We start from the raw sequence: 26786 nt of genomic DNA on the forward strand, positions 1-26786 counted from the left end.
ATAAAGGTAATTATAAATAAATAATAGGTGCTCAATCATACTTTAAATAGGTATTAGACTTTATATATTGTTCGTCAGTTATGTTTTGCCTGCGCCCTGCAGTGACATGTATATTGAAATTTAATTACCTATATACTTACATACAATTTAAATTTGTTCCAAGTACAAACTACAAATAACTTGATTCAGACGTATCTTTTATTTTAAGTTATAACAAAATAAGAACTTTTTATACCTAACGACAATTAATGCATAATTTATATATGATAAAGACTTGAAATTAACAAAAACCTTATTTTATCTATTATACTCAATTATTTTGTTTGTTTAATTTTGTTAACACATCAAAGTATTTCTACATTCAGCTTTCTGCGTACAACAGTAATAAATAAATGCTTATTTCCAAATTGTAAAGTATGCCTAAAGTTGAATATGATATTTATTGCGTTCGTAAACTCAAAATACGTATATTTAGGAATATTCATTTAATATAATTGCAACGGTTTTTTGCACGGTGGGACGAGTATACTAATATATTTCATCGTCAAATTTAAACGCATACCTACCTATTATTGATATCACTTTATTTTTGGCAGATCAAAGGTGCATTAGGAAAAATAAGTGAAATGCTTATTCCCCAACCCCAGTGGCGCCACTAGGGGGGTGCAAAAAGGTCTTTAGCACCCCCAATTTAAAATTTAGCACCCTCTGTTTTTTATATCTAACTATTATTATTTTAGTGAAATACTATGTATTTTATGTTTTTAAATGATGGGAAAATTCCTGAAAAAATTTATAACTATTAGGTCGTATGATATAATTAGTTATTTATCTTATAGTTGAATATTGAAAAAGATTTATTCAATCAGTTACCTATAAACACCTAAACTATTTTGAATAAATATTTTACGAAACCCAGAAAAAATATGCTGATTTAAAATGTATAAATTATTATTTATTTAATAAGATTATGAAATTAAAATGTTTCAACATGTTACTAATATTGCAGTAAAAAAATAGTATTATAAATGTTGTTTTTAATATTATCAAATATTATAAATGTTCATTTTTGTAAAAAGTCTTAATATATGTTTTAAAGTTTCGATTTATCGATTAATGTTGAGCTATGTGTAGGGGGTGTAGGGGGCTTCGCCCTCACTACTCTGCGATGCATTCACAGATTTAGCACCCCACATTTTAGAGATCTAGTTGCGCCTATATATAGTTACGCCCAACCCCCTTAAAAATATTAATTATGCACTTTGGTGTAATACCTACGACATAATTTATAAGACATAATGCAGTGTTTCGGGTATTATTTCTGCAGTGGCATATTTGCTTTTTGATTGAAAGTATTGCATGCTTCACAAATTAGTCTTTGTTAGCCATATTATTTTCTATACCAATTAATAATTTTTATTGTATTTTTTAAGAACTTAAATTTACATTCAGTAAAATTATGGATTCAAATGAAACCTTCCACGGTAAAGATTCTAGTAAGACTATTATTTTGTGGAAAAATGAAATTCCTCTGGAAAAGTGTGCGTCTGTATCATTGCTCGAAAACCTCTACCAACATGATGGTCATTTATGCAAAGTACCCACCGGAATAAGTGAACACTTTTCAAATTCGGTAATAAAAACCTGCGAAAATTTCGTGAATGGAGTGATTGCATATTCCAAACAAGCGGTGCAGTGCTACTTACGAAGAAATAAGTAAATTATAGAAAATGATTGCCGTAATATATTCTTCTAAATTTATTCGAATAGTTACCGAACGTTTTAAATTATCATTTTAGCTATAAATGAATAATTATTGAAAAGAGGTTATAAACGAAAATCACCAACAATATTGTTGATTGTATAAATGTTATTATTAATCCAAATTATATTATATAGCTGTAAACTGACAAGATGTATAGGTATACTATATAGTTTAAATTTAGTATTTTCCGTATTTACAGCTAATTGAGAAACCTATTTGAAAAAAAACTTTTGAGTGTTTGACTTAAACTAAGACAAAACTAAACTATATAAATAAATTAGTTTTCAAATACCTATTACAAATAACAATGGTTCTCTTTAGTCACCTTTTGTAATACTTTTAGATTAGAATATTCCAATCCAGCAGACTATAACAGTGAAAATATAATGATTAATATGAACGCCGTACAAGCATGCAAAGACGGGGCTAACTTAGATTCCAATAATTATTCATTATTTTCTAACCCGAGTTGGCTCAACGAAAACGGAATTTTCGACGACCAAGTAGCAATAACAAATATTTGCTGTTATATAAAACAGCATTGGAACTTGGAAATAAAGTACTTATACACTGTTGAGAAGTCATCATTAAAAATGTGTGACATTTCTTGTCACGGTTACAAGGTAATAGCCTCATTATTAGTATTATTAGTACTTAAGTATTATTTCAAACCGTTAAATACATAGCTGATTATTATTTGAGTACCTACTGTTTTGATTCTAAAATTAAAAAAATATATACATATATGTATATTGTATATATCAATTGAAACAAAACTTAATCATTTTAATTCTAAATAAAGTATAAGCTTAAAGCTGCCAAAAGTTTAAATAATTTATTTAAAAGTATTAATAAAAATAATTTGTATTACCTAAATCTCTAAAATATATATATCAAGAAGCTAAAAATTAAAAACATTTATTTTCCACTGGAAACATTTAAATTATTGTGTATCATCGCTTTTGACTGTATAAGAGTTGCTGTGCTAACATCCTTAAACGTTGCAGGCAGAGTTCTCAGTGTCTACCAATGAGTATCCAATTCCTCAAGTGACGGTTAGCGCATTTTTTACAGTAAATTTCACGCATTTACTGTCACTTCCAGCCGTGTACGTAAGTTGATAACATATATTATTTTAATTAAACTACCTACGTATCATAGCCCATAGGCGCAATTTCAATAAAAATAGGTTAGGGTGCTTATGGTACCTATGCAATTTGTCATTTTGGTTTTTTTTTTTTTTTTGAAAGAAGAAGTTTTTGATGCATAAGCACGATCATTATTTGAGAGTGCTAATTTTAAAATTGGGGGTGCTAATATCCCCTAAGCCCCTCCCTCCCTAATTGCGCCTATGCTACGTATGCTATTATTCTTGAATAAAATATTACGATTAAATAAAATTATTATTTATTAACAAATTATATTTATGATGATATCATGTGACGTGTATGTGTTGTAGATCAAATATCAGTTGGAGATGGACAGACGTGTGTACGTGGTAGGCAGACACTCATTCAATAAGAAACATTTTGAGCGCCAGTTTAAAATAAAACGCGATTTATACATGGATATCAACAAGTATATCGGGTGGTCTTCATTTACAGGACCGAGTCACATGGACATGTCTGTTGACTGAAATATATGAAGAAAAAAAAAATAATAAATAAATGAAACTGTCACATGATTAATTGATTAATATGTGTTTGTTTATAAGCATTATTATTTCAGATTTTGATCAAGATTCTTCGTTCACAAGTCAATTGTAGACGTTTACATCTGTACTTATTATTCGGCTTTATAAATAATTATTCAATTACACATGTCTAATATAGATGTAGTGTGCAATTATGTAATTTTAGTTTTCGGATTTCAACACTTTAACCTCTTGCAGCAATCTGAATATTATTTTAAGTTTAAAATAAATAATATTTTTTTTATTTTCCAGTAGCATGTATCTAAAAATAATCATGCTTATAAGTTACATTATTTCAGCATGAAAGTAAATCTTGTAGCGCGCAATGTGCATCATCCTTTCTCTATTTAACATCATGCATGGTTGCATATACTGCATCTTGTATAATGTATATATAGTTGTATAATATATTCTTGAGCAATAATAACTGTCACTAATTATCAATTAAAAACGTGTATTTAATGTTTTTCAATTTTTAATTTGTAATGACTATTGAATATTGTGCTTATTATACATATAACTAGAGCCCGGAATTATATTCTTTAAAAATAGCCAAAATAAGATGTTAATATTCTCTTAAAAAGTTGAAAATATTCTTCCAATATTCTTTAAAAATCATAATAAAATATGCCAAAAATATGCTTTTTGCTTGGAGCTAGCTATTTTTGTATAGTAATTCCATTTTTTGTCACGCATTGTTATCTTAGATAAGTCACATATCTTATATACTACAGTGGATTGCAGCACATAACTACGTAGGGTATAACAATCGTATATACCAGGGATGGGCAACTCGAAGTAACTAGCGGGTCACTTTTTAGTACTTTAAGATCTAGCGGGCCGCAGTGCATAGGAAAAAGCAAAAAAAAAAGGTCCTTCAAATTCACTAACATTTATTTTTCATCTTTATTTATTTATATTTACAATTACCTATTATTTAATGTGACACTTGAGGATGAGGTTTTATATGAAGTAATTTGAAAATGTAGCGCGGGCCAAATAAAAAAGGTACGCAGGTTGCCAGTTGCCCATCCCTGGTATATAAGATGGACGATGGTATATAAATATATAGTATATTTTCAATATCATATCATTATCACTATTATCGAACATAATATAATTTATATTATTTACGTCATTGCAACCAAAAATATCGAACATCTATACAAATTAATTGATATATTCTCTAATATTCTTTATTACCTATACGAAATATTCTTTTATCTTGAAATATTCTCAAATATGCAAAAAACTTTTGCCATTATTACACCTGTTTCATGATTCGTAAAGATTTCGAACCGGCGTCTGACTGCATAGACTCATAAAAAATATGCAAAAGAATATAATTCCGGGCTCTACCTATAACCTAACCTTACCTCTAAGGCTCTAACTTACTGTCGTAATTAATTAAAATACATTTTAGAATGCAATATACAACTATGTACACAAATAACATATAGTTTAAAATAAACCAACTATATAGGTATAGGACATAGGTATTTTATAATTAATAAATTATAATACGTATATGAGGTGCATAACGATCATCATCACACTGCAGATCACAACCTACACAGTGCTTGGCAATTTTCAAATCTGCCCATATTTTTGGTTACTTTTTTTATTCCAACTAAAATAATTAATGAATTATCTATTGTGCTTGATAATTAATTGTTTTCATTAATTAGGTACCCATCGCCGACAACAAGATGTGTCAGCTAGATGACTACAATTAGACATTTTATTAGACTCGACAGTTCTATACTGGAGCATTGTCGGCAATACATTTGTTAGTATAGTTAGTATGTTTTGTAAAATACTCAAATAATAATAAAAACAATAATACTCATGTTATTACTATTATTGAATATCGTTCGCATGCATATACAATTATACATTATATAATATGCGTTGATAAAGAAACAGCAGAAAACAATAAAATACATCTTCAAACGACGAGAAACAAAAAGATATGGATTTAAATGGTGGTGGTATACTGAGTGTTTGGCAGTAGAGATGAGGGGAGTATAGTCCAAGGTGGCCAGAAATAAAAATTTCGGGAGTGTCTGCCTAATAAAAAGTTTAACTACACTATAAGACCTGCATGTACCGTCGCCGCCACCACCGGAGTGTACGACACATAGTGAAAGACGGCTATAAAGGCGGTTTTTTATGGCCGACAGAGAATTCTGTTGAATAGGTGAAGAAACAATAAGAGCAAAAGAGAAGAAAATCTGAGACGTTATATAGGAGCAAAACAAAAAATTACCAATTATTCCGTCGTGTCGCCGGGTGTCGTTTTGGTGTCCGTGATTTTTTAATAAGTCGTAAAATATGATTATATTATTAAAAAAATAAAAATAAACTACATGGTAGAATAATATAAATGGTGGCTCCGTGTTTTTTTTGTCCACCGCCGCCGGTCGTTAAATGATATTTTAAGACCGATACTTTTTATTTTGGCTTTTTATATTTTTATTTTTTGACAGCAGTCTCACCAAAAATAAACGTGAACGTATTATTTTTTTTTTTTGATTTTCAATTATTATTATTTTTTTTTTTTTAGGCCCTGCAAAGCAATAACAACATCGATTCATCCAACCGGTTGTGGTGACGGGGGGTGGCCACACGCACAAAAAGTGCACACTCCTCCGACCCAAATATGATTTTGTGCAGATTTTTCTCGATTTATTTTTATTGTAGTTTTTTGCACGCATCTGCGTTTTTTTTTTAATTAGACACAGCGTTTTCATAATATACAGAATTCCTCTAATCTACGGCAGCAACGAAAGAATTGCAGGACTAAAATAGTATACCGAATAAAGGATGAGGAAATAATAATAATAATACTTAACAGTCTAAATTCATGTTTTCGTAATATATTTTTTAAAGGATAACATCTTCGAATGTTTTTTAGTAAAAAAATATCGATCGGACCGATTTAATATTTAACAATCAATATGTTATAATATAGGTTCAAATACCATGATATGATTTTTTAATTGTGTGCCATATTATAATTTATTTATTTATTTATTTATGTTGTAACCACATTTTATAAGATTTCGTAATAATATAAGCGACCAATATTAAATATTTTGCATAGATAATTGGAAAAGTTAGTTGAGTGTTAGATTTTAGACTGTTGGAGCAATGACATAAAATTCATAAATCCATATTCGACTTCAAGCGGTGTTAGAAAAGCTATCCATATTCCATTATAATATATTTTTTACTAATTTCTCAGTGTTTTGTTCGTATTAATTTAGTACAACGATAGAAGATAATGAACCTCATTGAATATGTTCATACATATAATTATAATAATATTAAATATAAAGTAACAATTTTGTCATCTAGAACGCAATAATAATTTTTCCCCGGATTGATATATATATATATATATATATATATATGTATATCAGACGTGATACCTGATATATATTTATCATATTATCACTGATCGGAGATCGTGTATAACAACAATAACAACGTTTTACTGATATATTTATATATTTTGTTAAATTAAAAAAGAAAAATGACTATTTTGATTTCTAGGAACTATTTATTATATAGAAATATAGTAGTAAAAATAATTGTTTATTTATATTTTGGACAATTCTAAAAAAATTTAAAAAAATTATGACTTGGTGAACGAAAAACTGTTATCTCAGCTCTCGCGAGTCAATTAAGATATTCATAATATAACTAACAGTAATAATACCTGATACTTATAACATTTAAAACTATTGAACATTCTTTTTAGAAAAAAATATTTTATATGCCTCAAAAACAAGTTTTGCTTTATTTTTAAACATTTTTATACTCGCATTTTAACACCAAAACCCCATAAAATAAGTATAAAAATAAAATTGTAAAATGGTTATGTTTTTTATTCTTATGTATTAGTTTTATGTCTGAAAACATTATTTATGAAATATAATATTAAATTATACATAGTTATTTATTTATTGCCAAGATAAAAAACTATTAAATTCTTCACGTAATATGTGCAGATGTCCGATGTAGAATATAATTTTTATTGGTCGTAGGTTTAGATATATTTGGTACTATTACTGTAAAAACGTCACATTAATTTGTATAAAATATGGTGAACTATGTTCAATTTACGAATGAGAACCAGCTAGGGTTACAACAAATATCAAAAAAATTATAATAAAAGATAAATTTTTTTATCATAATCAAATATCATCTTTAATTTTAATACGTAAAAAATTTACAATTTACAATCTTCATTCTACGTCGTAAGGTCCGACTAAATATAACTGACTAAAACCTATTTCGTTATTATAGATTACTATATAACTGTTTCAAAAATGCCTTTCCCATTTATCATTATACATAGTTAAATAGTAAAAATGTTTAGTATATTATATACCTATAAGGGGTAAATAAAATAGACATATTGTGTCCAATAATAATAATTTACAAGTTACTGATTTATTAATATTTAAATCCGTCCGATTATCGTATTATCCCTGATCCATGTAGATACTGCTAAACTGCTTGTCTAGATTATAGTATTCTAGACTTCTAGAGTATTATGTACCTATTAAATAAAAACAACAACCCTAAACGCTTAACAAAATAAAACCAAAACTGATGGTGTTAAAAAAATATGGATAAGTATTTAATAGGTACATATAATATGTGTATATTTTAATCTTGTTAAAAAGTATATACAATCGTCTTTATCAGCTTCTGGAGAAATGATTGTTATACAGCAATGCTGAAGTCAATAAATTATATCCATACGACCATGTCTTTAAAACATCTAGAATTGATCATAAAAAACGAAAGAAAAAACAAGCCGAACCTAACGCGCTTTAAAGAAATAAAATTGAAGATAAATTATTTTTAAAAATAATAATAATACGTATGAATAGCGATTATTATGGCGTTACGGGCATGCTGCATCACTTGATTCGTAAATTATTAGGAATATTATCATGATGCCGGTTCGTACATAGGTAATAAATAATTATTATTCAAACGAAATATGTTTTTAGAAAAACACGAAACTACGTCTGTTAAGTTATGATACCGGAGCGTTGTAGGAGCGGGTGAGCAATTTAATATACCTATGCGTAATTCCATGCATAGATAACACTTCCTTCTCAACAAGTGTCACCTGCAACCTGCAAGACCAATGCATTGTCCGAAAAAAAAAATTAACGATTTCGAAATTGTTGTATCTACGTATTAATATATTGCCAATCACATGAAAGGTCAATGCCAGTTAGGAATGTCGCTGCAACTCGTAATACGCTACCATAAAATCGAAGTAACTGCAAAAACGCTATTTGAAAGACTATTTTCCATCCTTAATATACTAGTTGAAACTAGCATTTTCAAAATGTTTTCGCAAAAATATAGCTACTGTAAACTCTCTTGCTTAAATATGAAATTTGAACAGAAATTAATCCACTGCGAGATTCAAAAACAAGTAAAAGTCGCCAAATATGTAATGGTATTATTAAAATTATAATTTTGTCGTAGTTGTGATAACAAAACGTATAATCTGCGAACTGCGGCCGAATTTGAAAAAATAATTTCAGTTGTGTTTGCATCAAACTCTTAAGTCGTAGTAAATTATTATTATTAATTATTACCTATATACCTATATTATTGTTACACGCCTATGCACATCACTTGTGTTGTTTCGGTCTTATAAACGTACAACGCATAAAGCAAATATTATAAACATTTAAGCAAACAGCATAACCTATATATTATATATGTGTTTGTTGCGTTGATAGCTTTAATATATTATTATAGAGTGAATTGACCTATATAATATTATCCAATTCATAGGAGGCATAATACCTAAGAAAATTATTTGTGTTTGAGATACAGGATTTTTACGATACTTACATAGTTTTTAAACGAGTTATGACCAATATAATATATATATAGCTAATGCGCATATTAGGATCTGGCCATAAGCTTGCTATGTTGCACGTTTGTAAGACGAAAACAAAACGTTTACGCATCTTCTCATCTATAATAGTTTTCTTAATATTGGCGCCCCGAAGGCTCTCGTTATAATTTTATAGTCATCGTTCGGTTGTCTCTCTCTCTCTCTCTCTCTCTCTCTACGACGACGACGACCGTCTCGCTAAAAAGCAGTGGCTGTGAACTTTTTTTCCCTCATACCTATATATCATATTGTTATAAAAAACCGGTCTCGGCGGGCCGGCGGCGCACGTTATGTACACACAAACACGCACACACACAGGCGAAAACCTACACTCGTATACACACATTTCACTCACACACACACCGTCGCGCTCACTTGGAAGACTGCAGCGGCGTCATATTATTATACGTACCTACATAATAATAATAATAATAATAATAATAATATATCGTTATTATCACGCGGCATTATCAACGGCGCGTGTGCCCGTCGTGAATTATTATATTATAATAATTAAAAAAAAATTTTTCCTCCGTTTTTTTTTTATTAACGACCGATCGCTTGCTTTATATACATGACGATTATATTGTACATTATGTACGGATAACCCGCGGGCAGTTCCACAACAAATTTTTAAATAATATTGTCAATAATAATATAGTAACCAATATTTTAAGGAAAACCGGTGATTTGTTCTTATACATCATGTAGGGACAAACAAAAATGGTCAAAGATTTCTGGCACTTTCCAGGACGTGCCGTATTGGTTAACTTATACCGGGGTTACCTCGGTGGTAAACTGGTAATCATATTATTGTAATATTTTAAGAGAATACGCACGCCGCAGCGAGGGCGTGCGACCGGTTTATAATAATAATAATATTATCACCGTCGGTCGCGGGCGCGCGCGAGTCAGAACGAACGCGCACGCCGCGTGACTATAATGATACCTACACGACGGCGGCGGGCGACGGTCGTGACTCGGTTATCGAGAGTCGGCGTGCGGCGGCGAACATGAAGAGAGGAACGCGCGCGGAGAAAATAAAACTCCCAATATTATACGCCGCCCGCGGCGCGTCCGCCGCTCACTTGTTACACGCGCGCTTAATGATATAGGACGTGCATTATAATACGAGATGAGTGTGTGTGTGTGTGTGCGCGCGCGCGTGCGTGCGTATTATAATATTAAAATATATTTTATTAAACGTATATTATATTATAATATACATATTGTGATGTGTAAGAGTGCGAGCGTCGTATGTATATATCTCATAAAAATGTACGCGTCATGTTATTATTACTATCGAGATTTTTTGATTTTTTTTTATCGATTTCCATATGTCGATTATAACGCTGCCGCCTCTTTTCACCCTTGTCGTGAATTTCGAGGGGAGAGGGAGGGGGGTTGTTTAAAGTTTACAACGTATTTATTAATTTTTCAACATTATATGTATTGGGTGTGTACACTATAATATTGTAATATTTATAATAATATAACTACATAGTTCATAATAAATATATAAATATATATAATATTATATATTAATAACAATCGTTTTACACATTACACGTACCAATATATTATACTAATTTATACATTCAACATTGATGTAAGTATGGCTTTGTGTGTAATATCTGTACGAAAACTATAATATGGGAAACTTTGTCTCATATTTTACCGAGGCTTGAATGTCCAATTACCAATAGTTTTAACCAACATCATTTGACCGGCAAAATAGTTTCAGAAACAAATCCGCAACATCGCAAGAGATGAGAGGACTGCAGATGAATAAACATATTTTCCAATAAACGTTTAGAATGTTCACGTGAAGTAACTTATGAACAGAAAAGTACACAACTATTATAACTACACTATATTATACCGTTTAAAAAAAAAGTCCAAAAAAAAAATAATATAATAGTAATGATATATTATATCAAATAATGAGCATACAATTATGTGAAAACATTAGAATTACCTATGTATATTATGCAAATAAACAGTGAACGACTTACTTATAATAATAACATGGTGTGTGAAATCTATCATAATTTAATATTTATATTATATTATATTAAATTATATTATCATTATATACAAACTATGTTCCGAACGCCAATAACATTAAACACCCTGACCCCGCGCAAACGATGAATACCTACGTGTTAATCAAATATTTTCGTCTAATAATAATAATTATTATTATCATTATATTGTCGGCGAGGACGTTAATGATGGTGTTGGGCAAAGTGAGCAAAAGTTTATGGTCCAATAGTCGATGTACACGAGGAATGAGCTCACGTAAAAAAATATGAGGCTCCGCGTGAGTAAACATTTTACCGACTACACGTTTTAATGATTACGAGAAAAATAAATATTTTATATTTATATGAAATGAATGCTATATTATTGTCAGAAGGTATGCCACGTGCGCGAGAGTCGATATTATGTAAAACGCATTATGTTTATATACGTACCTATACCTAAGTAATTGTATCATATTCCGATAATCAGATGATAGATATGTATATATATTATATTACCTACATACATAGGCCATGATGGAAAACTTTTGACGAAATACAAATTATTATGATGTCTACATAACTATTTGTATATTTATGAACACCGCTAAAGTGTAGCATATTGGCTATTAGTGACCATACGCAATATCATTTATCTGCTATCTGTATTGATGTGTGTGCATTTTATCAAAAAAAATAAAAAATAATTTAAAATACGCACCATGTATATATTAAATATAATAACATCCGAACTTGATGTTTATTTTATTATATATTTTCAATTTTCATGGATCGCCTACAGATTAGTACCTATAAACTTAATTTCAATTGTTATTTACAAACGTTATACTTAATAATAATATAATACATGCGTAGTATGAAAAATAGCAGTATACTTTTAAATTGCTGGTGATCAGACCTTAGAAGTTAGCATTTATAGATCATGTTTATTAAAAATGTTATTCAACTACTGTAAAACTAAATTAAAATAATGTATATTAAATATTTAAATATATCAATATAGTATCGTACGAATCGATAAAGTATATACATATTATAACATACAGAGAGGTTAAAGAACTATAATATAATATATAGTCTATTACGACTATATTACGGGTATTTCAATTTTTTTATACAAAAGTGTTCAGCTATAAAAATGACTTATAACAGGATTCACTATTATTGGTCTTATAAGGGAAATAAATAATAATACGCCTTGGAAACTGTCGGCTTTTATAATAAACTATATAAAATGACTTATTATGCCCATAATATTATATATTATATAGCTTACAGGTATTTATACGCATGTAATCAGTTGAATAGTATTTTTGTAACCACAGTTTTAAGACGTGTCCTATTCATAAATGTGAATAAAAATATGTCACGTCTTGGGTTATATATTTTTCTTCGCTCTCAATTAGGTTCAAAAATATAGCCAATTAAAAAATATGAAATCCTCAGTAATGTTTGGGATTCTATAACATATAGTAATACCTATGCTATATTTCAAAGAAAAATAATATGCATTTGCACACATATGGCATATTATAAGTCGTGTAATCATATAGATAATATACATATAATAAGCATTTAACTACTTTGAACCCTCAACAGTCTAACATGTCATATGAAAAATGTGTATAACTCAAGTAAGTATGAGATTATGAAATGTATTTTTCATAAGACGAATAGTAGCACAAATACTATAGGTTAGGTAAATATTATTTAAATACACTAATGCGTTAGAAAATATTAACTAAACACAGTATATAATATAATAAGTTATTCAGATTTACATTTATTAATTAACAATCAACATTCGCATAATCTATTTAACATGGTGTAATTTATTATTTCTACGAGTTTGCAATTATAATATTGCATAATAATATTAGTTTAAAACGTATATAATGAATAATCTGATTTTAAATCTAAAAACGAAAAAACAAATTCTAATAGTATATTTTAATTCAGTCTAAAGATACATCAAACAATAAATATCATATATATGTGTAATACTTTATTAAAAATTTACATTTCCTATTATTAGGCCAATCAAGGCATTATAAAGTGTTCGATCGTTTCAATACCTAAGCCGCCAGACGGACTGGTATATCAATTTTTTGGCACGTCTGCCATTATTTATAATTAATCGGTTTGGGCAATCTTCCAACTGGGTGCCGACAATATGCAGACAATTCACCTTCGAGCGTATAATGTCAAGTTCTCACGTCAATAAACGCGCCACTCGAAGTTTTGCCAATATACACTGTCGGCCCCTATAAAATATATACTCTAAGTATTCCTACATAGGTATTTATTATAGAAACACAGGCGTGCAGCGCTTGATAGATATTTAAAATTTTTTCTAATATTGGATTTAAAAAAAAAAAAAAATTAAATAAAGTATCCAACCAGTAATCCCGCTTTTATGTTAAATAATTTGTTTGAATTGAAAAGTTAAACGATAAATTCGGATGTATATGAATAAGGGTGGTATACATATAGATAATTGGCTTGATATTCGGAATTTTTGGCCTAAGGTTTATACTATATTATATAGATATAACATTATTGTTGTTGTTAATGATATGATTATAAATCATGACTAATATCGAATATAAAATTAATCTTCAGGAGTGTCAAAGAATACTTATCGTGGGTTTGCGTGCGACGATATAGCCATATTATATTGTTTTCGATAAAGAGAAATAATTGTATAGTTCAATATAGTAGGTACTTATAACATTATAGTTTTTAAGTGGGTATAATGCACCCCATTTGTTTTGTCTGTTTTACAGGATATCTACACAATCAAATTAATATATAAGAAATTTAAAAATATTTCAAAAAAAATTCAATTTAAATTCAGTTAAAATTTTTTAATTGTGTAGCAGGTATTATATGAAATACAGATAGTATATAGAACAAATCACAACGAATATATTTTTAAAATCAGTATATAACCTAAACACACTCGTGTTTTATTTTATAACTAATTATTTGCAATGGTTTTGAGTAAAACTCTAATGAGAATTTTTTACAAAAAAATGACCTCATTAAAAATTAAAATACAAAATAACAAGATAAAGCTTCTAATCGGAAGATTACAGAGTCACGTGTGAGGTTCTCGAAGCGCCTTCTATACACCTACTCGAATAGAACGATAGCGGTTATAACAAACCAAAAAGAAAAAAAACACGTCGTATTACAACGCCGCAGTGATCTATATATTATATAATATGTTGGAGGTGTTCCTCGGTTATTGCTCAAAAACGGTATCGGTCGATCGGACAGACTTATTCGAGACCATAAAATGATTTCATAAAATAATATTACATAGCAATCGTTTATATAATTTGTATATACCTACGTAAATTTTTTTTTTTAATCCAAAAAATAGCGAAATCTCCTACGGGATCTCATATATTGTTATGCCGGGTACACCAAAAACCGGTACTGTCCCGGGTTAACCGGGTCACCGCGGGGATGATATGATGACGGCGGTAACCCTATAATAATTAATAAAAATATATCGTGTCTACACACATATATAAGTAGGTAAGGAGGTACCTGCTACAACGTTATGGTATTTACGATACATCACCGCCGCGTATACAGCGTGCACGCTTATATTAAAGGGGCGGGCGTCGGGCGCGCGCAGGAATTCGTATTACACATGTGCGTCGGTCGACGGTGCGTCTTGGTCGCCAGTGGCTGTTTTCGTATATTATTAAACATATTAACAATGATCATATTAATAATATTACTGTGTTTTCGCTATTCTCGTCGTCATGTGATTATTTTATTTTTATAAAAAGTATCATTAATGAGATGCCGTGTACGTGAGTGCGCGCGCTATAGACGCTCGTTCGGCCGGTGGCGCGCGCGCGAGTGTGCACGCGGAACAGAGATATTTCAATAATAATAATAATATTATTGCGTTTCGAGCGCGCGCGTGTGTGTAAATATGCGCGGCGGCGGGAAGAGCGAGAGTGAGAAGGCGGCGGAGGCGCGGCGGCGAATACACGACAGTCGAGTGGATCGTCGCGGCGGCAGGCTCTGTGGGCGCGTGACCAAGCGTCGGGCCCGCCGCCGTCGCCGCACGTCGAGGCCGTGGGAACCCGAACCAGAGCTTCTCGTCGACACGAGTGCGCGCGCGGCAATCACCGCCGACCCGTCGTGCCCATGTTACGTCCGCCATAAATATAACAATATTATTATATATGTACGTACAGAATAATAATAATATATTATGCGGCGCGTAATACGTACATCGTTATAATATTATATTATTACTATTATTTATTAGGTATACCTACAACGATAATATTATGACGAATAAATAATATTTTTTTTTACGACACGAACGCCGCGACGAAACTGTTTGAATGTCTGATACGCGTAATAATATTAATATTATAACGACATCGCCACCGGAGTTTATTTTTCGTCGCCGGACGTTCCGTTTCCGTTTGATACGGGTCGATGATAATAATTATTGATAAACGAATGAAAAAAAAAAAACGCCGACACGCGTTTAAACGTTTAATACATAATAATATTATATCGTTTATGTATAAAATGTGCAAAGTTTTGGTCATTCCACGATCGGAAATTTAATTGGTTGAATTTTTTATAACATAATATGATATGGTATATTATTATTGCATTGCCCTATTTGCCCATATCACTATAAATATAACTACTGAAAAACGACTCGACCGATTTTGATGAAAATTTCATATTGTCATAAGAGATATCAAGAAAGTTTAGAGTGTAGTTTGAATCACATCTCGGTCGAATTAGTTGACAAAACGATATTACATCGATTCGCCCACGAACTGAGAGTGACACACTCAAACCAAAATACGCGAATACGCCTATATTGTATACAGTGCTACATTTTATAATATTTTCATTTATTCAAGGACCAAGGTTGCAAGTTATACAGCCACTATATAATACATAATCTACAAACAAATAATGTGCAGAATGATTACAGAATTTTAGAGTTTAGCCTTAATGATGATGGACGCCTGCAGGATTGCAATAAAAAGTACGTATTTTTTTTACGTTTATTAAGTGACTATAATATACCTATTAGATATAAAGTACGACGCTGCAGATGGATTCTCGCTTAGTTACTAACTGTATTGTAATTGCATTTAAAAAATGTATTTTTAAATAAATAATAAAAAAGGAAAAACATAATCAATTTAAATATTAATATACCATTACAAGTGTGCAATGACGTATATGCAGGAACAAAAATTTGGGGGGAAATATTTTTTAAAAACAGCTATTTAAAACTTAATACCTATACGATTTTTTTTTATGAATATATAATATAACAATTGAAATTTAATTATAATAAGTAAATAACCAAACAAAATTCAAATATTTGGAGGGGGGTTGAATACCGAAAACACCACCCTGTGTACGTGCTTGCGTGTGTGGTTTACAAAATTTTAATACCCTATATTTGTATACCTATAAATTATAATATATTATAGCTAGCTCTGTCATTTTCTACTGTAAATATATAACTCGTCGTCATGGATGCATATCGTACACCAGTAGGTACACTTACGTACATGATAATTGATAATAATATCAAGATCAAAATAGTATTGAAAGTCGAAACGCCTTCTAATAAGGTTCTATCGACCCGTGCAAACGAACAATATTATTTGAAACGGTGTGGTCGATACCTATGACGGTCACGCATTCCTTATAAAGTTATAATTAAAGAGCGGATTTTTAGGTGCTTAAAAGCTTAAAAATATGATACTAATATTATGTTACAAAAAACCCCTAAATATTCTTTAAACTTATAAATATGCAAATAATATGATTTGTTTTTCTAAAATAACTCAATAAAAACAATAAATAACTGTTACGCACCATTCCTTTGGTAATAGGTAAATTATTTAAACGTTAAAAATGTAAATTATTTAATGATTTTTAATTTTTATCATTCTTAAATCAAATTATTTTTTTGGCATACGAAAAATTGTTGCAAGAAAAATTTAAAACTCGATAAATTTACAAAATATATGATTTTTTTGTGAACAATAATAGAATAAATATAAAAATATATTAATCTAAAATATGAAAAATAGACTCAATATATTCTTTAATGTCCAAAATATGATTTAATATGCAAAATAATTTTTTTCTTGCGAACTTTGTGATGGAAAAATTATCCACATTTTTCATGCCCGTAAAGTTGCATAAAGCCCATAAAAATATGTAAAAGCCTAGACATCCGATTTTTACTTATATATGATATTATATTTATATAACAATCGCGATCGGCAGCGGTACATTCAGCGGAAGACAAATAATAATACGTCTCAGCACGCTCTGGACTCAGAAATTATTTTTCATCTCGTACACGAGTTGGTTTCTACGAAAAAGCTATCACTTTTTTGTTCGGTCTGATGACTTAAATCTTTTTTATTTGTATAATATTATTGCTGTACGACAGTCAAACATAGAAGTTCCACGAACTTACACGAACTATAATATGCTTCTGTGTAATAGACTACGAGTATATGCCGCGGATTGTGCTTCTTTATATATATTTATGCCTTCGATAAAACTATCCGAGAGTGTTTTAGTTAACATCACGATCGTGTCTAAATAAAAATAAAAACTAATAGTATATAGTTATCCCATAAACATCATAGCCGAAAGTGTATATACACGTCCTATGGTTTTGTAATATTATTTTTAATTACACAATTTGTATGGATAATAAGTTATATCAAAGGGAAAACACCCTTGAGAAGCAATAAAATCGAAACAGCCAGGGGCCGCAATTATAACTATGTGTACCTAAAATACGATTACGGTTTAAATACAACCCCGACATACCCGACAGTTTTTTGAATTATATGCCCTAATACCCCAAACATTTAAGTACCTATATTAAGGGTTGTGCATTTTGTTTAAAAGATAATAATTTATGTATTTAATATTATCGATGTGTGTGGCTTTTAAATTAATTTTTTAAGACATATACCTATAGGTATTCAAAAGCACACGCTTCACGGTCAAAAAGACCGGGCTTTTAGAATTTTGTTCATTGTTTAAAAAATACGAAATATTAACCTAACTCAATCTAGGTACCTTCTAATTAGATGATAAACTAAAATTAGATACAACTCCTGACTGTTTACGATTTGATGCCTGCTGTACTATAGAAGGGTTCAAAGTTCACAACCTATCAATATTATAAAGTCTAAAAGACCGTGTGCGTGCCATAATGTGACATTAATATACGATTTAATTTTATGAAAACTCAAATATGGGTTTTTTTTAAACTCTCTTATCGCTGATAAGGCGTTATTTTCTATCGATAAAACGTAAATGAGTATTTTACTTTCATTGTGACTGGCAAGATTGTTGCTAGTTGACATTGGTTCGCCATACTCTATGTAACTACGAAGTTTAATTTGTTTATAATAATATTATGTATCAATAAAATCATTTGACAATTTTTTATTTATTTAAAATCAATAAAATAATGATTATTTAAATTTATCGAGTTTTAATTGAAATATTTCAATACACGGTCAAAAACACCGAGTGCGTGGAACCTCGTGAATATTTTGACAAGTTGTTGTTTGAATTAAGTATAAAATTTAAAATTTACAAATTCATAACTTTAACGTCGCCCTCAAATTGAAAAGATGCTTATTTAATTATAATACCTATTATTATACTAATTTTTCATGAATTCATAGGCTAATAAAAATCCTGCTTATATTCCTATAACCCATGTTGCTGAGATATTTTTAAATAAAATGAAATGTTATTTGATATTAAATTATATTATTCATTCAATTATTTATACTTTTTTTGTATTTACTTGCTTATTTAAAAATGAACTAAAGATCAAAGTTTACATATTTTTGAACTGTTCATACAAATATTGCAATATTATGTTTTTCTTTCACATATCCCAATTAGCTGTAAGCGACAAAAAGACTAAATATAATTAATGGACAACGGATGCGATTAATGATTCATCCGTTCATTCACTTAAATGGTTGGGTCTATATTATACTGCAGCTATTCAAATAATCAAATAAGACATTAACAGTTTCATGTGTGTGTTTAAAATGTTTAAATGGTTTTAATCATACCATTTAACCATTCATAATATATAATGTAATATGAAATAATTTATTTTTATTGACATTTTTTGAAAATTACATGGTGGATCGAATATATACTTAAATAAACATTCAGTGAAAATGCCATGTATCTATGGGCATTTGTTTTAAATTTACATCAAAAACTAAAATCGATTTTGTCGAAAAATATAATTTTTAGTATGTTTATCCCGATTATTCGGAAAAATATTGAGAATTTTTTACTTTTGACCCCCCAAAGTACCAACTAGATTCACTTTTTGATCTAAAAAGGTACTGAAGTCAAAATCGAAGCATTTTTACTGCACCAAAACATGATGATACACTATGACAGACACAAAAAAAAATAAATAAAAAAATACATCTTGGTAAAATCAATACATTCCTCGCTCCGCTCAGAATCTAAAATTAAACAAACGACGCAATGAACGCGTTCGTTTGAAGAAAAAAAACATGAACTAGAATGAGTTTCTTTAAGGACTGAACGAGAATGGTGAATGTGAACGAATGCATTTTTTTTAGTGAACGTTCCGAACATTGACTTTTTGTCACATATAGCAATAAAGAGTCTATAAAGGCTGGATCAAAACTCTGGGGGTAAGTTGCTCGTGTAAATGTATTATTATAATTATTGATTAAAAATGTATTACATCATAGATTCAAGGTAGATTAGACGTATGAATTTTATACAACAAACAATTTAAAGATGGAAAATTTGATATCAAGGCTATGATGGGAACATTAATTATAATTTATAACATTATTATTTATTTAATACTATGAATTTTAAAAAGCGGATTTTTAGGTTCTTAAAAGCTTAAAATATGATTCTAATATTAGGTTTAAAAAAAAACCCTAAATATTCTTTAAACTTGTAAATATGCAGATAATATGATTTGTTTTTCTAAAATACCTCAATTATAAGAATAAATAACTGTTACGCACTATTCCTTTGGTAACAGGTAAATTATTTAAACATAAAAAATGTAAATAATTTAATGATTTTTAATTTTTATCATTCTTAAATCAAATTATTTTTTTGGCCTAGGAAAAATTGTTGCAAGGAAAATTTAAAACTCGAGAGATAAAAAAATTATATGATGTTTTATGAACATCAATAATAGAACACATTATTCTAAAGTATGAAAAATAGGCTCAATATATTCTTTAATGTCCAAGATATGATTTAATATGCAAAATAATTGACTTCCTGCGAACTCTGCATGTGATGGATAAATTATCCACATTTTTCATGCACGTAAAGTTGCATAAAGCCCATAAAAACTTATGAAAACCTATAGAGCTCCACTTATTAATTATGATTTATGGCGTGATGGCGGGTACGCGGGGTGTTTTCGTGATTTTTTTCAACCGTTTTCGAAAAATAAAACTTGAAAAAAGTGAAAAAAAAGACCATCATGATGTTATACGAAGTGTCGCTGCCGCACCCGTCCTTATCTACGGCGGCGGTGGTGAAATCACGGGTTTCCTGTGTTTACACAACCATTAAAAAATAAAGTAAAAAAAAAAAACCTGCGGCGGTCACACCAGCGATGCGTGTGTGTGTGTGTGTGTCACAATGAAACTGGATACACACCGCGCGCGCGCTCGCGTCGAACCGACCACGACGGAGATGGTCGGCGGTGGCCGGGCCGGTCACGGGCGACGGAAAATGCGGCGGTGGCTGTGAGACGTGCGCTGACGGCCACCGGTAGGGGGTGAGGGGGGCGGGTGATAGCGAGGAGGAGATCCGAAAGTCGAAACGGCAGGTGTACGCACGCCGTCATATTATAAATCCCCCGCCGCCCGCCCATCCGCCAGTCAGCCCGTCCGTGGTCGCCGCCGACGACCGGTCTTCCACGCGATCACGAACCAAACGGACCGGCTCCGCACGCATATAATGATATACGTAAGCGCATAATACACGACGTGTGAGTGTGTGTGTGTGTGTGTGTGTGTACCTATACGAATCCAATCTTCTTTTCGTTGTTGTGTACCGCCGCCGCCGACACGACGTACATAATATAACCATACAATATATACCTATATATTGTATTATATTATATTATTATACATTACATATAATATGTATTGTGTATTATAACAGGATGAAACAAACAGCCCAGACGAGTGTGTATATTATGAGCTCAACGGGTTTTTTCCCCGACATAATATATACCGCCCGAGGGGGTGAGGCTGCCGCCGTCCGCCAACAATGTTCAGCTCCTATCGAGGGGTATACGCTGCAAGCATCATATCATCCTACGTGACGTCGGAGACGATAGACGTCGTTTGAAATATCTATGAGATTATATAAAACTATTTCATTTCATTCCAAGTGAATATCGTAAGATTCTCTCTTGTTAAAAATTACATCATAGGTCAGGGTAAAACGGCGGACATTAGCCCCTCCCACCCCACTCACCCGGGTCATTTGAAATTAAAGTCTCCAAGTGCAACAAATTTATTGGATTATTTTGATTCAAATTACGTAAATGAAAATCATAAAGGAATATATATAGATAAGAGTAGGGTTTGACGCTAATTATTATTCTGCACGAAAATATACGAATCGTACGAACTCCACTAACATTTCCTCCTCGTTATTGAAATACGCGTTCAGAAACCCAACTAAAGGAATTGAGCGGACAAATAATGTTTGTGAAAAACAATTTTAGAATATTCTATAATTATTTTTATTAATCTGATGTATATATTTTCTAGAAGGCATTAGAACTTTAAACACTTGAATATTTTAAACAAACCAAACATTTGGGTATCCATATGGAAGACCTTCAAAGGGGCAAAGCCATTGCAACTATGACATGAACGCAACATGCTGTACATTTTAATAAAAACATTTTTTTTTTAATTTGGCATTTTTTTTAAATATAAAATAAATCACTGCAGACATTTAAAATTATTTCGTTTAGAATATAATAAAAATAATATTTTTAGTTAAAATTTGAATAATAATACAATATTTTTATTTTCTATACGTACCGGTATGTCTTAATCTTTTCAAGAGGTAAAATTTCCAAAACAAAAATGAAATTTTCCACTAGTGGTAGGGAGAAAAATATTCTTATGTTAAGTCAGAAATATTCAAACTTCTTCATCTCATATAGTTCTTCGACTCTTCATAACATTTTGGTGACTCCTAAATTATTAAATATGACTCACACATTTAATGTTTAATTTTATAAATTATAACACATTAATATTATAATAGACAAAAATTAATTAAGTAATAATTATTATTTATTTATATATTTTTTCTTTTATGCATAGAAAACTAAGTGTTTTACGTTTAGAATACCTAAAATAATAATCTATTAGTCGCAATTATTATTATTATATTTTTTCCTCTTCCGTGTCGCGACTCCCTTGGAACCACAATGCACAGTTATTTAATGTTTGAATAGATATTTTTATACGTATTTGATATTTGAACAATTAAAAATTATTACCCGATGTAGAAGCAAAGTATCGAGAATTTGTTTTCAACCAGAACGTTCGATATTGCTTGTTTGTATACAAAATATTATGCCGTCGTCGACTATCAGTAGAGCAGTGACCTATGAATCATATAGTAAATTATCAAAATCGAAATTCATTCGTCAATATCCTACCAAGAACTTCGAATAAAAACTATTTTTTACTGTTATAAATCATATGAAAAACGACCGACAGATTTATCTTTTATAATAAGATTTTTTTTTTGTGTATCCAATTTATAAGCCTTATTATTAACTAACAATTACCTTTGGGTACGATGCCTTCCGGTACGCGGCGGTATTTCTTTGTAATAAAAATAAATAAGGGATGTAACAGACATTTGACATGATGATTTCCGTTCGTGTTGTTTATTCCACAGTCCACAGAAATCTATGAAATAAAATAAGGCTATTACTGTATTATGATCAGAGTTGTAATATCGTAGGTACTTACTATTATTTTTAGGTACCTACTTTTTTATACCATATTTAATTATAAACTTAAATAACTTACTCAAAGTTATTGTTATTTTTAAAATTTAATTGCCTACCGTATTTATTTATGATAACATAATATTAATTATAAATTTATAACTTAAAATTAAATGTGGTTGTCTAATTATTATAATGTTTAAATATGAATAAAAATAATTTATTAATTAGGTAAAAATAATATTGATTTATATAGTGAGTTATATAATATAACTATTTAATATTTTGGTCTATAAAAGTATTGTTTTGACTTTTTGAATTGGGTCCTTATAGTTAACGAATTATTAATGAATAATGATTTTTAATTACCAAAAATAATACACAATTTAACACTTTTGTCCTCAGAAATTACTTAATATTTGACCCAAGTTGTTGAAAATCATCTATGGTTTGTTATAATGTACTATATCTTTATTAATAATTAATAATTAGTATTTACAACACAGGTCTGCAAAGATATTCATCCAAAAATCATTGATTTAAGATTTTAATAAGAATTTATACGGATCAAGCTATAACATTAACATATTATTTAGTATACGCTATGCACAAACAAATTAAAAATTCTAGTATGTACCTTAATTACTTAAAATATATTATGTACGTTATAGTAATGGAATTGAAATGATGTAACAGAATAATATCGTAAACTTAGATAACATTAAATTAAAGTAGTATGCGAGTAAAAAGTAATTTTTAGAAAATTTGATTCATATGTAATTCCATAAAAGTTCAAAACTCTGTGCTTCTATTAAAAACCATTGAATTACATCTATACGTTTATGGAAAAACGCTGCTTCATTAAGTCTACATAAAAAAAGTAACCATTTTGCAATCTATAATGGGCACTTAGGTCACAGAACTTGTACCATAAGATTGAGAACAATAATTAAGGTATACATTTTTTTCACCACTTCAGTACTTCACCATATACATTTCCGGGCTCGAGATGTTATTAATCTTTTTGAGCAGAATTTTATGACTTCGAAGATAATCGTATAGTGTAGTTGCTTGTTTCTTAACTAAGGTATATATTGTAATATACAAGTGTAGAATACAAAACATTCATTTTGACGCAAAAACACTTTCATTGCATAATATAATCGGTTGTTACAAGTTATAACTTATAATAGTGCCACAGTCAGCAATAAAATAGGCCCCTCGCTAACACCTACAAGTATATTATTGTTATTGTATTATATATAGGTAAACCTTATGTTATATTATTATTATTATTACGACGATGATGACGACAGCGATAGGTACTACGTTGGTAATAATAATAATGGATATGACGCGTGATTTATTCGCACGAAGATCTACCGCCTTGATGGTATTTTAATTTATTTCGCCTTGAAAGGTATCTATACAAACCTCATAATATTATTACTTATAACTTATAAGTTATAATATTGTATTATAATTCTTACTTATATTATTTTGCCAACACTATATGGGCACGAATTATGCGAATTAAGGGACTGTATCCCAACTCCCTTTTAGTTTTTATTGTGTCTTTGTGTTCGCTTTTGTACCGCGGCACGCAGTCATCCATTAAATGATAACCTCATCGTCCTCATCATCATGGCCAGAAAACATTGCCATAATTGTACGATCTCGTTCGGCGGCAAAATATTAAAACGTATAACAGCAGTTATAGCATTGTACCTATATAAATATAATATATATATATATATATAAATTATATACGTATGTATATAAAACTATATAATACTTTATGACGCACATAGGCGTTGCATTTTATAAGATGCAATTAATAAATAGTCGCTAAATATTATTATATTTAATAAATTAATAACATAAGAGGATTTTTTTTATTGGTTTTTGCATTTCAGTGGATAGCTACAAAATGATGCAATACTTCCGTAGAAACAAAAATAATGTAAACAATTTTTTATTCACAAATAAATAATACCATGAAATCAAATAACTTATTTCTCATACCAATAGTTTTTTTTCTATAGCACAACACTAAGTTTTTGTTCAATTAAAACTTCTATTATTTACCTTATAATTCTAGACTTTCGGTAGACTACATTTTGATGAGATATTATAATAATTTTTTTAAGGACCATGAAAAGTTAAATTTAAAATGTTAGGGGCATGTTCAAAAAAGGGTTAGGAACCACAGCTGCAGCTCTAGAGTCTAGGTGGTATACCAATTGAATTTTCGGTATTATTATATGTACATCGTCATTTGAATAAGGTGTTTTGGATACCGATCACCGGAAATCATTTCCTGGGTATTAAAAACAATAGTCTTCAAATGTGGCTAACGGTTGAGAGATGTGTTCGATGCTTTTATGTTTATTGAATCATAACACATTAAATCATATAGTTATATATCGCTGTTTTATCTTTATTTTACATAAATTCAATAACACGCGATCAAAGTATAGATAAAAATTGTTAAATATATGCAACTGCATTCTAATCGCACCTTAGATTGAGTTTAATGAACTATAGGTATATTATACGATACACTTAATATTACAAAATAAACTCATCTTAAATATACTATTATTTCTTAATAAGTTTACAGATAGGTAGGTACAGTCGGAAAAATTATAATCATAAATTCACAAATTAAAAATGAAATAATGAACTTTGTTTATTGCAGAACCTCTGATATTTTTATACGGCCATTACATGCAGTTAAATTATAACTTGTGTAATATTATGATGATTTTTTTATAAAGTTTATTATTTAGTTAAGTATTAATAGTTGGTTTATTATTAAGTTATATTAGTTATATTATTTTATTAGGTATGTATAATTCATATAACCAATAACCAGCATATATGGTATTGCTACTAATAAGAGATTTCGATCAACGACTCATAGTCATATTAATGTGATCCAATATGGTAGTTTTAAATGAAATTACATTAAAAATAAATATTTATTCAAATTAAATGTATTAAATGAGTATTTTGTATTTTTGTGGATCGTTACCTAACGTGTGCAAACTATAAATTATAAAATATAAAATATGTCAGTTATAGGTAGTAGTTATAAGTTTGAAACGTGTATTATGTCCCCGTAAAATATGTGTTTGTCTATTCTCGTCTTACAAAAAAAGTGTATTATTTCCGAAGACCGTTATTATTTAGTGTAATATGTATAATATAGTAGTATATAATATAATAATAGTATGTAGGTACCGACTTGGATAATATAT

General features: G+C 29.7%; 1 protein-coding gene across 1 annotated transcript; it reads left to right on the forward strand.

Annotated features, from left to right (window-relative positions):
- Positions 1 to 1459: 1459 nt before the first annotated feature.
- Positions 1460 to 3413, forward strand: LOC107162969 (uncharacterized). Its single transcript, XM_089229787.1, has 4 exons — positions 1460 to 1716; positions 2109 to 2388; positions 2773 to 2877; positions 3225 to 3413. Exons 1-4 carry the CDS (start codon positions 1460 to 1462, stop codon positions 3399 to 3401), a joined length of 819 nt encoding a protein of 272 aa, XP_089085913.1. The 3' UTR covers positions 3402 to 3413.
- Positions 3414 to 26786: the final 23373 nt, after the last annotated feature.

This window comes from Diuraphis noxia, unplaced genomic scaffold (genome assembly GCF_037042655.1).
Source record: "Diuraphis noxia isolate RWA-SAM2 unplaced genomic scaffold, SU_Dnox_SAM2 contig0005, whole genome shotgun sequence".
Lineage (NCBI taxonomy): Eukaryota > Metazoa > Arthropoda > Insecta > Hemiptera > Aphididae > Diuraphis > Diuraphis noxia.